The 17,249-nt window shown below is 42.1% G+C and overlaps 1 protein-coding gene across 4 annotated transcripts in view; it reads right to left on the bottom strand.

The window, feature by feature from the left end:
• The window catches only part of si:dkey-178k16.1 (protein 4.1), a 102,137-nt gene that overhangs the window by 72,638 nt on the left and 12,250 nt on the right, over nucleotides 1-17,249 (bottom strand). For all 4 annotated transcript variants that reach the window (XM_020506383.2, XM_020506384.2, XM_020506385.2 and 1 more), the window contains exons 2-3: nucleotides 3,438-3,526; nucleotides 3,009-3,176 (exon numbers count right to left, since the gene is read on the bottom strand). In XM_020506383.2, the coding sequence (XP_020361972.1) occupies nucleotides 3,009-3,176; nucleotides 3,438-3,509 (240 nt within the window). In that variant the 5' untranslated portion in view covers nucleotides 3,510-3,526. The remainder of the gene's footprint in view (nucleotides 1-3,008; nucleotides 3,177-3,437; nucleotides 3,527-17,249) is intronic.

Below are 17,249 nucleotides of genomic sequence, written 5' to 3'. Positions count from 1 at the left end.
GGTCCAACTGATCCCAAACCATCTCAATTGGGTTGAGGTCAGGTGATTGTGGAGACCAGGTCATCTGATGCAGCACTCCATCACTCTCCTTTTTGGTCAAATAGCCCTTACATAGCCTGGAAGTGTGTTTTGGGTCCTTTTCCTGTTGAAAGACAAATCATTGTCCCAATAATCGCAAACCAGATGGGATGGCGTATCGCAGCAGAATGCTGTGGTTTCCATGATGGTTAAGTGTATCTTGAATTCTAAATAAATCACTGACAGTGTCACCAGCAAAGCACCCCAACACCCTCACACCTCCTCCTCCATGCTTCACGGTGGAAACCACACATGAGATCATCCGTTCACCTGCTCTGCATCTCACAAAGAGATGGCAGTTGGAACCAAAGATCTCAAATTTGGACTCATCAGACCAAAGGACAGTTTTCCACCGGTCTAATGTTCATTGCTCGTGTTTCTTGGCCCAAGAAAGTCTCTTCTTATTATTGGTGTCCTTTAGTAGTGGTTTCTTTGCAGCAATTCAACCATGAAGGCCTGACTCACGCAGTCTCCTCTGAACAGTTGATGTTGAGATATGTCTGTTACTTGAACTCTGTAAAGCATTTATTTGGGTTGCAATCTGAGATGCAGTTAACTCTAATGAACTTATCCTCTGCAGCAGAGGTAACTTTGGGTCTTCTTTTCCTGTGGCGGTCCTTATGAGAGCCAGTTTCCTCATAGCGCTTGATGGTTTTTGCAACTGCACTTGAAGAAACTTTCAAAGTTCTTGACTGCATAAAAAGTAATGATGGGCTATTGTTTCTCTTGGCTTATTTGAGCTGTTCTTGCCATAATATGGACTTGGTATTTTACCAAATAGGGCTATCTTCTGTATACTCTCTCTACCTTGTTACAACACAACTGATGGGCTCAAATGCATTAAGAAGGAAAGAAATTCCACAAATTAAAAAGAATGCCAAGAGTGTGCAAAGCTGTCATTAAGGCAAAGTGAAAATATATTTTGATTTGTTTAACGCTTTTTTGGTTACTACATGATTCCATATGTGTTATTTCATATTTTTGATGTCTTCACTATTATTATACTATGTAGAAAATAGTAAAAAATTAAGAAAAACCCTAGAATGAGAAGGTGTGTCAAATTGTATACTCTTTTATATATTTAACTAGGCAAGTCAGTTAAAAACAAATTCTTATTTACAATAATGACCTACAACGGCCAAACTCAGACAACGCTGGGCCAATTATGCACCACCCTATGGGACATCCAATCACAGCCGTTTGTGATACTGTCTGGATTCAAACCAGGTTGGTCTGTAGCAACGCTTCTAGCACTGAGATGCAGTGTCTTAGACCATTGCGCCATTGGGAGCCCAAAGTAATGGTACTGTATATATATTTTGATTTATTTGCAGAACAATTCTAAAAATTTTTTTTTTAAAGTAACGTAAAAAGTAACGTAAAAAATTTGGGGGGGATACTTTCCGAATGCACTGTATTAGAATATAATAGAATACAGTACAGTAATACAGTTCACACTTAAAAATATTAGCCTCTTAAACATTAGCCTGCTTGTTTAATTTATTTACCCAAGAGAGCATAGAGCTAGCTACATCTATGGGCTTTTATGTTTTTCTGTTTTGCGTAATGTGCAGTAGATTTATCATATACAGAATGTATTGGATAATGGCACAATCACTTGGGCTTTTTCTGGATTGGGCTCATTAAATGTTGTTAATGTAGAGATCATAAAATGTATTTAATATATGGGTCATCGGGCTCAGGTAGCAATACCATGTTCCCCAGAAGAAAAGTGACTTATTCTGGGGATGGAACATTTGTAAAATATTCAAACCTAGTGTGTGTGTGTGTGTGAGAAGAGAGAGAGAGAGAGAGAGAGAGAGAGAGAGAGAGAGAGAGAGAGAGAGAGAGAGAGAGAGAGAGAGAGAGAGAGAGAGAGAGAGAGAGAGAGAGAGAGAGAGAGAGAGAGAGAGAGAGAGAGAGAGAGAGAGAGAGAGAGAGAGAGAGAGAGAGAGAGAGAGAGAGGAATAGGACACTGAATCAAGAGGTCCATTGATATGGGAGGGCTGTAAGTAGCAGCCTCAGAAAACACATCCTGTCTTAGTGAACCTTGTGTTCAAGTAAAATCAGAACTCTCTTACTCATCCTATACATAAATATCACTAATTAAGAAAAAGTCTTTGTGATTGTCTCCACCCCCCTACACAGGTTCTGCCTGACCCTGAGCCTGCCTGCCGATCTGTACCTTTGCCCCACCTCTGGATTATTGACCTCTGCCTACCCTGACCCTGAGTCTGCCTGCCGTCCGGTACTGTTGCCCCACCTCTGGTTTACTGACCCATGCCTGCCTTGACCTGTCTATTGCCTGCCCCCGTTGGATTATTAAACCATTGTTAATTCGACATTGTCTGCATCTGGGGGCGGCAGGGTAGCCTAGTGGTTAGAGAGGTGGACGGTGGACGGAAGGTTGCAAGTTCAAACCCCCAAGCTGACAAGGTACAAATCTGTCATTCTGCCCTTGAACAGGCAGTTAACCCACTCTTCCTAGGCTGTCATCAAAATAAGAATTTGTTCTTAACTGCCTTGCCTAGTTAAATAAAGGTTAAAAAATAACTACAACCTTTGCTAGAAGCTAAAGAGCTCCAGGCAGTGCACATAGATAGAGGTGTGTTTGCAGCAACATGGATATAACTTGTTAATGTCTACAATTCAGCATGTTTGATTTAGCATTTGAACACTACAAGGGACAGATTGCTTTGGAACTGGCACTATCCTTATTCTTGAAGCGTTACCAAACATGCTATGATGCCGCCTAAAATAATTAATTTCACAGAATTGAAATCTGGTCTAGTGATTAGCCCTAGTCATGGTCAATCCTGTCTTTGCCCCTAAACTCTCTATCTCCCTGTCTGATTTTAACTTTGTTACAAAAAAAGGGGACCAAAACATTTTTAAATAAAAAAAGATTTGAAATCCCATATAGTAAATACCTCTACTCCAGTTTCATACTCTGAGCCGTCAAGTAGGGAGATTTTGACAGGAACGGTTTTGGGGCGTTTGGAAGATTTCTGGGGGGATTTTGATGCTTTGCTGGGGGTCTTCTCTGAGCTGTCATCCATGTCCCCATGATGGTCATCTGACGTCTTACTGTCATGATCCTTAGGATAAGTGAAAAGTTTCAAATAAGACGTCATAAACCACAAATTATTGACTTAGTAACCAAGCCAATGTATGAAATCTCAAAACAGTAGGCTATATGATGTGGACATTCATGTAATAACCACAAAAGGCATACGATACAATGCAAACTGCATAATATTCAAAGATTTGCTCCTTTTTATGATATACTGTGTTTTGTAGGTTTAATGCAATGTGAAGTGCAAAATGATACACGACTGTGAGTCTTGCAGCTCTCCAACCTGATTGGTCCTCCTGACATCACCCTCCATGGTACTCTTCATCTCCATGGGCAATCCCTTTTCTGTGGTCATGGTAATGGAATGCAATCCTGAAACAATAAATTAACAGAAACATAAAGTCAGCAGTCTTCTGATGTCCACATCCCAAGACCAGCATGACATATTACCTATAGTGGGTTGAACCCAGCCTGCCTATTACACACTCACACATATACCCTACCCATCACACTCTTCCCTACCCCTTGCAAAATCCAAAACCTCCCCAATGTTGTTGAAGTCACCATCCTGCGACACAGTGGCAATTACTGGCCACAAAACGAATATCCAACAATGTCACATCTAATTTTCTTCTTAACTGACGGCTATTGTGGTTGCTTCAATTAGGCTCTGGCTGCAATCACTAAGTGCTTTTTACGTCAAAAGCGATGTGTCCTCACTGTAATAGCAGAGTTGAGCAGAGCCTCTCTCAGGAGCTGTCTGCATGAAGAACGTTCACTTTAGGAGGCTCTCCCTGATGCTAGCAAAGACATAGAATAAATTACATCAGCAAGAGAGCCCTGCGGCATAGCGGAAGACAGCAGAGAGAGAGAAAGGGAGAGAGAGAGTACAGGGAACGTGACAACAATTTCATTAGAGGGGTAGAGAAAGAGAGAGAGAGAGCGAGACAGATGAGCTTTGTCATGTGAAGGTGACCACTCGCTCTCTGAGAATAATCTGATTTGTACTCTTAAACAGAAGTTCCGCCCCTCACGATTAAAAATAGCTGACATTCTTAGAGAGCTCAATTATCTTTCAGATAACAGCCACATAATGTAGCTCTATTATCAGGGGGCAAAGGGTGTCCGCTCCAAGATTTCTTCTGCTTCAGCTGTTGTCTTTGAAGATATGGGGAATATGACTTTGACAACTACTTCTACCCCAGTGATGGTAATGCAGTACTTATGAACAGTGTTTCCCAAAAGGTTAGTTGTTGTTATCTTACATTTACGTAATGTAGCAGATACTCTTATCCAGAGAAACTTACAGAAGTGAGTGCATAAATGTTCATATCTGTCCCCCGTGGGAATCAAATCCACAACACTGGTGTTGCAAGTGCCATGCTCTACCAACTGAGCCAGACAGGAGCTACACTAGATAACCAAAAATATGTGGACACCTCATGCCAAAATCATGGGCATTAATATGGGTAGGCTTTCCACGAGATGTTGGAACATTTGCTGCGGGGACTTCCATTCAGCCACAAGAGCATTAATTAGTGAGGTCGGGCACTGATGTTGGGCGATTAGGCCTTGCTCGCTGTCAGCATTCCAATTCATCCCAAAGGTGTCCGATGGGGCTGAGGTCAGGGCTCTGTGCAGGCCAGTTCTTCCGCACCGATCTCGACAAACCATTTCTGTATGGACCTCGCTTTGTGCACAGGGGCATTGTCATGCTGGAACAGGAAAGGGCCTTGCCAAAACTATTGCCACAAAGTCAGAAGCACAGAAACGACTAGAATGTCATTGTATGTTGTAGCGTTAAGATTTCCCTTCAATGGAACTAAAGGGCCTAGCCCAAACCTTGAAAAACAGCCCCAGACAATTATTCCTCCACCACCAAACATTACAGTTGGCACTATGCATTCGGGCAGGTAGCGTTCTCCTGGCATCTGCCAAACCCAAATTTGTCAGTCGGACTGCCAGATGGTGAAGCGTGATTAATCACTCCAGAGAACATGTTTCCACTGCTCCAGAGTCCAATGGTGGCGAGCTGTACACCACTCCAGCCGACCCTTGGCATTGTGCATGTTGATCTTAGGCTTGTGTGCGGCTGCTCGTCCATGGAAACTAATTTCATGAAGCTCCCGACAAATAGTTATTGTGCTGATGTTGCTTCCAGAGACAGTTTGGAACTCGGTAGTGAGTGTTGCAACCGAGGACAGCCGATTTTTACACGCTAAATGCTTCAGCTCTTGTGTGGCCTACCATTTCGCGGATGAGCCGTTGTTTCTCCTGGACGTTTCCACTTCACAATAACAGCACTTCCAGTTGACTGGGGCAGCTCTAGCAGGGCAGAAATGTGACAAACTGACTTGTTGGAAAGGTGGCATCATATGACGGTGCCACGTTTGAAAGTCACTAAGCTCTTCAGTAAGGCCATTCTCCTGCCAATGTTTGTCTATGGAGATTGCATGTCTGGGTGCTCGATCTTAAACACCTATCAGCAATGGGTGTTCCTGAAATAGCGGAATCCACTAACTTGAAGGGGTGTCCACATAATTTTGTATATATAGTGTAAGTAAGTCATAAGAAAATGCTATAATATTTAGGTTGGTCACACAGTTCAAAAAAGTGAAAGCAGTAAAGCATATAGTATACAGTAATAATACTTTACGAACAACAGACAACTACGATGTCTGGCCATTGTAGCCAACTTGATAACAATATACTGACTTCTTACTAACATCTGAATTTAAGCCTTTTGTTGTCTTAGAATAGGCTACATTTGCCGGTCTGGTTATCCTACTTCAAAAGTATTTCCAGGTAGGCCTATCTATCCATAGAAGGAGAATGTGCACATAAAAGACTCAAGATATAAAAAGTGTATCATGCAACCATAATATTCAATTTGGGATTGGGAGGTGTGCAGAGCTCATTCTCTTACAGGACTGAAGTAGCCAGCGGCACAGTTATAATCTCATAGTCTCATTGAGGATAATTGTCACGTGTGCCCCATCTCCGGTCTCAAGGTCACCAGCCTGCTCATTATGGCGCACACCTGTCACCATCGTTATGCGCACCTGTGCGTCATCAGCCTCACCTGGACTCCATCACTTCCCTGATTACCTTCCCTATATATGTCACTCCCTTTGGTTCCTTCCCCAGGGGTTATTGTTTCCATTCCTGGGTCATGTCTGTGCATTGTTTGTGTTAAATGGTTGTTTCATTTATTTATTAATACACTCACTCCCTGAACTTGCTTCCTGACTCTCAGTGCACATCGTTACAGAATAACACCTCACCGAAGGGAAGCATCAGGGAGTGTTTTTTTTATATTTATTTTTTGTTTTGGTAGGAATGATGTTGGGTCCGGGAGCCGCAACAGGCTCTCATACCTCAGCCGGATCGCCAGGCTCCCCTGCTTCCATCGGCTCGTCAGGCTCTCATACCTCAGCCAGATCGCCAGGCTCTCATACCTCAGCCGGATCGCCAGGCTCTCATACCTCAGCCGGATCGCCAGGCTCCCCTGCCTCAGCCGGCTCGTCTGGCTTTCATGCCTTCGCCGGATCGCCAGGCTCCCCTGCTTCCATCGGCTCGTCAGGCTCTCATGCCTCAGCTGGATCGCCAGGCTACTCTGTCTCAACCGGTCTGTCAGGTTCCCGTGCCCCAGCCGGCGACAGGTTCCCGCGCATCAGCAGGGGTGACCGGTCCGCTTCTGATCCCCGAGATCGTCCCTTTAGTTGGCGTCCTGCGGATGGAGCCGAACGCACCAGGGAGGGGGTAACGTCACATATGCTCTCACTCCGGCGTTCTAGGTCGCCATGCTCCTGCGTCTCAGCTGGACAAACAGGTTTCCCGCGCCTCAGCATAGGTGACCAGTCCACTCCTGATCCCCGGGATCGTCATTTTGGTCGGCGTCCTGCGGCATGTCGGGGAGGGGGTACTATCACGTGTGCTCCCTCGCCGGTCTCTAGGCCACCAGCCTGCTCTTTATGGTGCACACCTGTCACCATCGTTACGAGCACCTGCGTGTCATCAGACTCACCTGGACTCAATCACTTCCCTGATTGCCTTCCCTATATATGTCACTCAAACAGAAATTTGCATCCTGTAGCACTAATTCCAATAGGTTTGGGACACTGTAAAGTCCATGGAGAATAAGAGCACTCCTCCCAGCTGCCCACTGCACTGAGGCTAGGAAACACTTTCACCACCGATAAATTGACGATAGAGAATTTCAATAAGCATCTTTCTACGGCTGACCATGCTTTCCACCTGGCTACCCTACCCCGGCCAACAGCTCTGCACCCCCCGCAGCAACTTGCCCGAACCCCCCCACGCTTCTCCTTCACCCAAATCCAGTTAGCTGATGTTCAGAAAGAGCTGCAAAATCTGGACTCCTCCAAATCAGCTAGGCTGGACAATCTGGACCCTCTCTTTCTAAAATCATCCTCAAAGCCAACACCTCCTTTGACCGCCTTTCCTTCCAGTTCTCTGCTGCCAATGACTGGAACAAATTGCAAAAATCACTGAAGCTGGAGACTTATATCTCCCTCACTAACTTTAAGTATCAGCTGTCAGAGCAGCTTACCGATCACTGCACCTGTACACAGCCTATCTGTAAATAGCCCACCCAACTACCTCATCCCCATATTGTTATTTATTTTTCTTGCTCTTTTGCACCCCAGTATCTCTACTTGCACATCATCTGCACATCTATCACTCCAGTGTTAATGCAAAATTGTAATTATTTCGCCAATATTGCCTTTCCTCCGTAATCTTATTTATTGCCTTGCCTCCCTACTCTTACTACATTTGCACACACTGTACATAGATTTTTCTATTGTGTTATTCACTGTATGTTTGTTTATCCCATGTGTAACTCTGTTGTTTTTGTTACACTCCTTTGCTTTATCTTGGCCAGGTCACAGTTGTAAATGAGAACTTGTTCTCAAATGGCCTACTTGGTTAAATAAAGGATAAATAAAAAATAAAACTCCCTTTGGTTCCTTCCCCAGGCATTACTGTATCTGTTCCTGGGTCATGTCGGTGCATTGTTTGTGTTACGTGTTTGTTTCATTTATTTATTAAAACACTCACTCCCTGAAGTTGCTTCCCGACACTCAGCACACATCGTTACAATAATCTATGTTGTAGGGCCGTCCACGACTCCAAAACATAATGGTCGACCAAGAGTCGTCTGTTTTAAAACGTGTATTTTTCCAAACATCCTACGTGTTTTAATTAGGGTTGCAAAGGGTCGGAAACTTTCCGGGAAATTTCTGGAATTTTCCCAGGAAATTAAGCCCAGGAATTTGGGGAATTTACTTCAATTCATCAAAAAAGTTAGTTTATAACAATTAACCTTTTTTTGTGGGATACACATAAGGCATTTCTAGGTCTTGTGGCATATTAATGAGATGCTATTGAGCCAGCACTGTCTGAGCCAAGGACTATATGCTTTCTGGTAAGTTTTGATTACAATACTGGGTAAGGGTATATTTTAAAGACATATTTTTTTGTTAACTAGTAAATAGTAGCCTACAGCAGTGTGTTTAGATCATTTCTAACTTGTTAACAATTCCTGCTACCATGTGGGTTTTAACTTGCTTGAGCCTGCTAACTGAGGAGTGTCAATTCACCTGTTTCCATACATGTTTAATTTAAAAACATTTATCTTACAAAGGAATTGCTTAATCTAACTGCGTAACTATTTATCTGTACATGGAATTGTATTTGTAATCTTTATGGGAAAATGCCACTGGCACTATCTGATGTGTGGAGACATTTCACTGTAGCTAATGTAGAAGGAAAAGCTGTGTACATTTGCAAATACTGTGCCAAATCATATGTGAAGAATGCAACAAAGATGCAGAATCATCTGGCAAAGTGCATAAAGCTCCCTAAGCGCTCACAACAAGCAACCTCAGACAAAAGTCCCTCTACTTCTATTTGAGGTGCAAATGATGAATCAGACACCTTATCGACAGCAACAGCTCATGGTCCTACTGGAATCAGAAGCTGTTGTTTTTTTACTCAATAGAGGAACGTTGTCAGAGAAATGCTGATGAATGTCTTGCTAGAGCTGTGTATGCAACTGGATCACCTCTGATGCTCACAGGCAATGTCTATTGGAAGGGATCTGAATGTTCTTCGCCCAGCATACACCCCTCCAACCAGACATGCTTTATCTACTCATTTGCTGGATGCAGAGTTCAACAGAGTTCAAGTGAAAGTCAAGCAAATCATAGTGAAAACAGACTGTATTGCAATCATCTCTGATGGGTGGTCAAATGTTCGTGGGCAAGGAATAATTAACTACATCATCTCCACCCGTCAACCACTATTCTACAAGAGCACAGACACAAGGGACAACAGACACACTGGTCTCTACATTGCAGATGGGCTGAAGGCAGTCATCAATGACCTTGGACCACAGAAGGTATTTGCACTAGTGACAGACAACGCTGCAAACATGAAGGCTGCTTGGTCTAAAGTGGAGGAGTCCTACTCACACATCACACCCATTGGCTGTGCTGCTCATGCATTGAATTTGCTCCTCAAGGACATCATGGCACTGAAAACAATGGATACACTCTGCAAGAGAGCCAAGGAAATAGTTAGGTGTGTGAATGGTCATCAAGTTATAGCAGCAATCTACCTCACCAAGCAAAGTGAGAAGAATAAGAGCACCACATTGAAGCTGCCCAGTAACACCCATTGGGGTGGTGTTGTCATCATGTTTGACAGTCTCCTGGAGGGGAAGGAGTCTCTCCAAGAAATGGCCATATCACAGTCTGCCGATATGGACAGCCCCATCAAGAGGATCCTCCTGGATTATGTATTTTGGAAGAGAGTGGTAAGCAGCCTGAAACTCCTGAAACCTATTGAAGTAGCCATTGCACGGATTTAGGGAGACAATGCCATCCTGTCTGATGTTCAGACTCTGCTTGCAGATGTAAGAGAAGAAATCCGTACTGCCCTGCCCACTTCACTGTTGCTCCAAGCAGAGGAAACTGCAGTTCTGAAATACATCAAAAAGCTTAAAGACTTCTGCCTGAAGCCCATACACGCCGCAGCGTACATGTTGGACCCCAAGTATGCTGGCAAGAGCATCCTGTCTGGTGCAGAGATCAACAAGGCCTATGGTGTTATCACTACCGTGTCTGGCCACCTTGGCCTGGATGAGGGCAAGGTTCTTGGCAGTCTGGTGAAGTACACTTCTAAGCAAGGGCTTTGGGATGGAGATGCAATATGGCAGTCGTGCCAACATATCTCATCAGCCACCTGGTGGAAGGGACTTTGTGGATCTGAGGTTGTTTCCCCTGTTGCCTCCATCATCCTCCAAATCCCACCAACATCAGCCGCCTCAGAGCTCAACTGGTCCTTGTTTGGGAACACACACACCAAAGCACGCAACAGGCTGACCAATACAAGGGTTGAAAGATTGGTGGCCATCTGGGCAAATTTGAGGTTTTTGAGCCTGACAACGAGCCATCCTCAACAAGGTTGGAAAGTGACAGTGAAGATGAGGCCTCAGAGTCTGATGTTCAAGAGGTGGACATTGAGGAGGTCCAGGGAGAAGACATGGAAGCCTGAGAGGAAGACAAACAAATCTTTAGTTTCTATACTATCATTTAACAGATGTATGTTGAAAATGTTTTTGGGGGATGTGATGGATCATTGGGGATCATTCAATATTCCCTTTCTTTTGTTGTTCAGTGAAATCATCCCATATGAAGAGACAACTCATTTAATTAAAGTTCAATTCGTAACTAAATTGTTTTTTTAGTTCTATTGGAAGGATTTCATCATTTGCGATTATGTCTATTTATGATAAGGTAAATGGTTTATGTTTATGTCTCCATATGATATGGTAATGCAAATATCCAATGCAAAAAACATCTACATTTAAATGGTATTCATATTAATTTGCATACATAATTCCGTTACTTCCCATATATTCCCACGGAAAGTTTCCACCTATGAATATTCCCCAAAACGTGCAACCCTAGTTTTAATCAAATCAACTATATTCACTGAGCTTGTCTGATGCTTTAAGCACATTGTTTGACACAAAAATGACAAACAAATGACTAGAGGGAGTCCGACCACCACAGTGTTTATCACAGCCATTTCTGACGGCAAAGATCTGTTTCCCAAAATACATCATTTGTTTAGGAAAACATTCCATATTCCCTCAAATCTTGATCTCTTTCCATAACATAAAGAACACATCATGTGACCAATGTGGCCTGACCTATAGCATATCATAAACACATTAATAAATTGGTTATAACAAACTCCAAACACCGTAACAGCAAAATGGATGCAGAGGACGTGACAAATAAACCCGAAAAGGGGGAATGTTTAGGCTACTGGTTGCTCATGAGGTAAAGGGGAAGTCAGATGTGTGGAATAAATCTTAGTATTGTGGAAAATACTGGAGATCAAGAAAAGTAAGGTAAGGAGCAAGGGCTGCGTGTATATTATGTGTGCCAAACAGGTGCTGTTAGATCACAATATAATTTTTTCGGACCGTTTGGAAAAATGTAAACAACACAAAATAAATTACAAGCGTACCAGAGAGTCTGTTGTAATGTTTTTTTTTGTCAAGTCTTTATTACAGCAAAGACTAAACAGTCGCAATCGTTCGTGAATGCAATTTCCGGAATGGAACGGTTTATTTAATGTTTAAGCAAATTATTCAAAGGTCGCTTTATTTTATTTTAAAATGAAAAAGTTTTACTGCATTTCCAATTATGAATGACTCGTATGCTGTGTGATGACATGAACGAATGAATGATTGATTGATCCAGTACCCTATATAAGTGTTGAAATATAGGCTTAATATATACCTAAATTACAGTTGTAAGACTAAAGAGGATGCACTTAGGCCTACAGCTCAATGCCTGAACAGGCAGTTAACCCACTGTTCCTAGGCCGTCATTGAAAATAAGAATTTGTTCTTAACTGACTTGCCTAGTTAAATAAAGGTAAAAAAATAAATACAAAATGGTGGTTACACAAGGCTGCTATATTAAGCCTACTAATGATAATGACATTACTTATTATGATACTGATGATCATCATAGTTAAAAAAGAAGAAGAAGGAGAAAAAGACAAGGAGTGTTATTATTATTATAAATATAATTTTTGACAATTTGGAACAGTGTAAACAACACTAAATAAATTATAAATAATACCAGAAGCTGTTCTAATGGGGGGAGGGGGAAAGTGTAAAGCCTTTATTAAAGCAAAGCAAAGATTTTTTTAAATGTGTGAAATTGTTTAATTGACATGTTTACTAGAAATTGTTTACTTGACAATCAACAGGCAACAGAAGCAGTATCTGTCTTTTTTCTATAGATATATATGGATGATTCATAAAGCCAAGCAGATTTAACAGTTAGGCTATTGATTATAGACCTAATTAAATTGGGGATTCCTCTCTCCTCACTTTTCTTAGCCAATAAGGTAAGAGCTGTGTTCTCGTCTCCTCATTCTGCTGCAGCCTCCGCCGCATTGTTCTCAACACCAATATGCTGGTTAACTTTCTTTTATGCACATAGCAACATGGTCTAGGAAAAGGTGCCAATTCAACTGCGCACTGATGTGTTTCAGAACCACAGGTATGCCTTGTTAAAAGTTAATTTGTGGAATTTCTTTCCTTCTTAATGGGTTTGAGCCAATCAGTTGTGCTGTGACAAGATAGGGGTGGTATACAGAAGATAGCCCTATTTGGTAAACGACTAAGGCAATATTATGGCAAGAACAGCTCAAATAAGCCAAAAAATACAGTCCATCATTACTTTAAAACATGAAGGTCAGTCAATCCAGAAAACTTCAAAAACTATGAAAGTTTCTTCAAGTGCAGTCGCAAAAACCATCAAGCGCTATGATGAAACTGGCTCTCATGAGTACAGGAAGACCCAGAGTTAACTATGCTGCAGAGGATAGGTTCATTAGAGTTAACTGCACCTCAGATTGCAGCCCAAATAAATGCTTCACAGAGGGCAAGTAAAAGACACCTCAACATCAGGTGGTCAGAGGAGACTACGTCAACCAGGCCTTCATGGTCCAATTGCTGCAAAGAAAACACTACTAAAGGACACCAATAATAAGAAGAGACTTGCTCGGGTCAAGAAACACAAGCAATATACATTAGACCGGTGGAAATCTGTCCTTTGGTCTGACGAGTCCAAATCTGAGATTTTTGGTTCCAACTGCCGTGTCTTTGTGAGACGCAAAGTAGGTGAACGGATGACCTCCACATGTGTGATTCCCACCATGACGCATGGAGGAGGAGGTGTGATGGTGTGGGGGTGCTTTGCTGGTGACTGTGAGTGATTTATTTAGAATTCAAGGCCATGTATCATGGTGTTAGTGTAACAGTATAGCTTCCATCCCTGTCTGCCCCAAGCTGGGCACGAACACGCAACATTCGTAACCCAAAGAAGCACCATCAATACCAATGACCTAAAACAAAAGCATTTCTAGGTCTGGGGAAACAATACTTCTCGGTTTCAGGGCGGATGACATCACTTGCACAAGATTAGAGCATCGCTAACTGAGTAGTTATTCCACATCGGCTACGCTATAGCATAAAGACAGGAAACCATGAGTGCCACCAATGGACATTAGACAAGATTACAGACATCTTTAAATCTTTCAGTACTTTGATCCAGATTTGAGTACCATTTCTCTAGCTAGAATGGACGTGTGATTAAAAAACAAGGGATAAAGCTAATGAGATGGTGGGATTAGTGAAATGGCACAAGGCAGGCTAAGATTAAAGTTTAACACATCCAGGAAAACCTTAATTAAGAAGTAACAAAATTGGGTTTTAATTCAGTCTTTTAATTGCTCCACACTTGTAAACAGCTGATGGATAATGTGGTATTAGTCACCAAAGCATCAAGGAAGTTAAGATGAACATTTCCCTCAGCCAGCTGTCTGTCTGCTAGAGGGTCTCTGAATTTAACTCTTGAAATGCTCAGACGGAAGACTTCTCTCAACTTTAGCGACAGGAAAACCTATCTGTGCAATAAGCAGAGGCAATCCAAAAATGATCCAAACATTAGTCCTCTTGAGAGGACTAATGTGATACGCAGCATGATAAGTAGGCTTGGGTTGTATACCGTATATACCCATACCAGGGTTTTTGGAAATAGCCACTGGATGGTTTTTCATTGCCCTCAATACCTTTGATACTATTTCTTTGAAGTAGTTTTTTTATTAATTTTAATATTTGCAGCTACTTTTTAAAGGCTACTTCAGGATTAGCAGATACCCATAGACTTCCAGTCATTGTGCTAAGGCTAGTTAGAATTTGCTTGAGAAACTAACTTCATACTGATTAGATCCCAGGCTGTGTCGCAGCCGTCTGCGACTGGGAGACCCATGAGGTGGCACATAATTGGCCCAAAGTCGTCCGGGTTAGGGGAGGGTGTCAAGAAGCAGTGCGGCTTGGCGGGGTCGTGTTTTGGAGGACGCACAGCTCTCCCAAGTCTGTATGGGAGTTGCAGCGATAGTACAAGACTAACTACCAATTGGATATCATGAAATGGGGGAGAAATATGGCAAAAAAATTATAATAATGAAACACACAAAAAAATGGTCATTACTTTCTTCATACTGGACACAGAGACATAAAAATGTTATCCACGAGTTCATCTGACTCTGGGGAAGTAGATAAAGGGCCTCATTGGCAAAATACCAAAGTATCCCTTTAAGTAAATACATGCAGTCAACTTGTGCAATACATTAGGAAATACCGAAGATCGCGTTCTACATTTTACCTGTCAGATAATTTTGCTAATTTATTAGCTCTTTAGTTATCTAGCTAAGTAGTTAGCTTCTTACAAAATCAAGTTGCGCTTGGTAACAGCAGAGAATCTTCTCCTGGATCAAGAGCCTTGCTGTATAATATTTGTTTTGTGCATGCAGCAAACTGTAAGTAGCCTTTTTTTGTTACTTGTATAACTTTGATCTGGGATGTCTGTCCTGCAAATACTTCAGGTTAGAGACTGTATAACATGTAGTGCTCATGAGCATTTCGTTATCATTCTCTATGGGATTTTACATGTACTTGTAAGCATTGCTAACCTTCGGATTACAAAGGCTCAGTGGGGTTTGAAAATAGCTTCCCTTGTGTTCAGTGCCAGTATTACTGAATATGGCACAAGGTCAGTAGGAACGTATGACAGTCTGGATAGCGCCCAAGTCTAGTGATAAGTCCCTCAATTTCAAAGCTCAGTGTGGACAAAGAAAGTAATACATGGAGTGTCTTTGAACCCTTTATGAAGTGACTTCATGACCAGCACCTAACAATAAGAAATAGGGTATAATTACTTTATTTCCTCAACAATGGCTGTAAATTGCAAACTGAAACTGTGTTGAGTGTGAGTGAGCTATATGTCAGGACTGTGCAGTTTTACATCAGTAAGGTCATGTTAATGCAATGGGTAGCCTAGACTCTTAGAAAAAAAATCTGGTATAAAGGATTTGGACGATACCCATAGTACACAATATATAAAGCAAGCAGCATAACAGCTGCACCAATGCATAGGCACTCACACGACCAACGGACATGGGAACAATAACCGACAAAGACAGAGGGAACATATATAACATACTAATCAGGGGAAATGGGAACCAGGTGTGTGTAATCAGACAAGACAGTCCGGGGTTGATGATAACGAATCCCGTTCAGTGAAGCCTAGAAACCCGGTGACGTAGACCTCCGGAACTGGTGAACAGAATGAGCATCAGTGCCAGGGGGATCCGTGACATATCTAGAACCTAAAAGGGTTCTTTGGCTGTCCCCATAGGAGAACCCTTTGAAGAACCCTTTTTGGTTCCATGTAGAACCATTTACACAGAGGGTTCTACATGGAACCCAAAAGAGTTTCGCCTGGAACAAAAAAAGAGTTCTACTTGGAACCAAAAAGTGTTCTCCAATGGGGACAGCCAAAGACCCTTTTGGAACCCTTTTTTCTAAGAGTGTATGTAATATGCTCTGTGTCTGTGTGTGTGTGTGTGTGTGTGTGTGTGTGTGTGTGTGTGTGTGTGTGTGTGTGTGTGTGTGTGTGTGTGTGTGTGTGTGTGTGTGTGTGTGTGTGTGTGTGTGTGTGTGTGTGTGTGTGTGTAGAGAAATGGTCTTAGAAGTTGATCAGTGACAGAAGCGTGGGTGCTCATTTCAAATGTCAAGACGTGGGGGCCAATCAATTCTTTCATTTAGGCCGCAATGCAACTCAATTACTGAAAGCTCCACATCTGTTATGGTCACTGCACACTTAATCTTCAGCCTAGAGGAGATAATAGGGAATGGGACGGCAGGTGCTTAGGTGCACAACTCTTTTGACTGTTTATCTCTTCAAAGAAGCTCCTTGTCATTAAGTCATGAACCCCATGGAACCCAAAAGAGTTCTACTTGGAACCAAAAAGGATTTTACCTGGAACCAAAAAGGGTTCTCCTATGGGGACAGCCAAAGAACCCTTTTGGGAACCCTGTTTTCTGAGTGACGTAAATGACAGCAGATTACATAAGAAAATCCCCTTGATTAAAAAGACAATGAGGCAGTTAGGTGGTTGTTGTGGCCTGCAAAGCAGCTGAGCTTACTGTTCATAGATCATTGCCAGAAGTATGTTGCAGAACACTAGAGGCTGGGCTAGCGCTGAGCGATATGGCCAAAATACTGTATTATATCACAATATATTTTATTTATTTTTACAGTGTTATGGTATATATTTTATGGTATATATTTTGTTTTTGAATATGCTTAATGAATCGTGCATGACCCTAGAGTGGCAACAACAAAAAATATTTTAACGGGGCTTTCTGTGACAAAACTATCAGTAGAGTTGAAAATGCGATGGAAATATATTGAAGCTTCGATTTTTATTCGGTACATGAAAGATTAAGCATAAAAGCACTTTTTGTGTGCATTACGTGTGGAAACTCACGACTGGTGAGGAAATGCATGTCATTTCTTTAAGCAGATTTTAGAATATTCGCATGAAAATCTGTCGCTAATTGAATGGAAACCTAGCTTCTGACCATGCATTTTCAATGGATTCAATGGCAGTTCTTACTTTTGCCACAAGGGGC

Source organism: Oncorhynchus kisutch, linkage group LG17, assembly GCF_002021735.2.
Source record: "Oncorhynchus kisutch isolate 150728-3 linkage group LG17, Okis_V2, whole genome shotgun sequence".
In the NCBI taxonomy this organism is placed as follows: Eukaryota; Metazoa; Chordata; class Actinopteri; order Salmoniformes; family Salmonidae; genus Oncorhynchus; species Oncorhynchus kisutch.
This window is presented reverse-complemented; position numbering and strand designations above follow the sequence as displayed.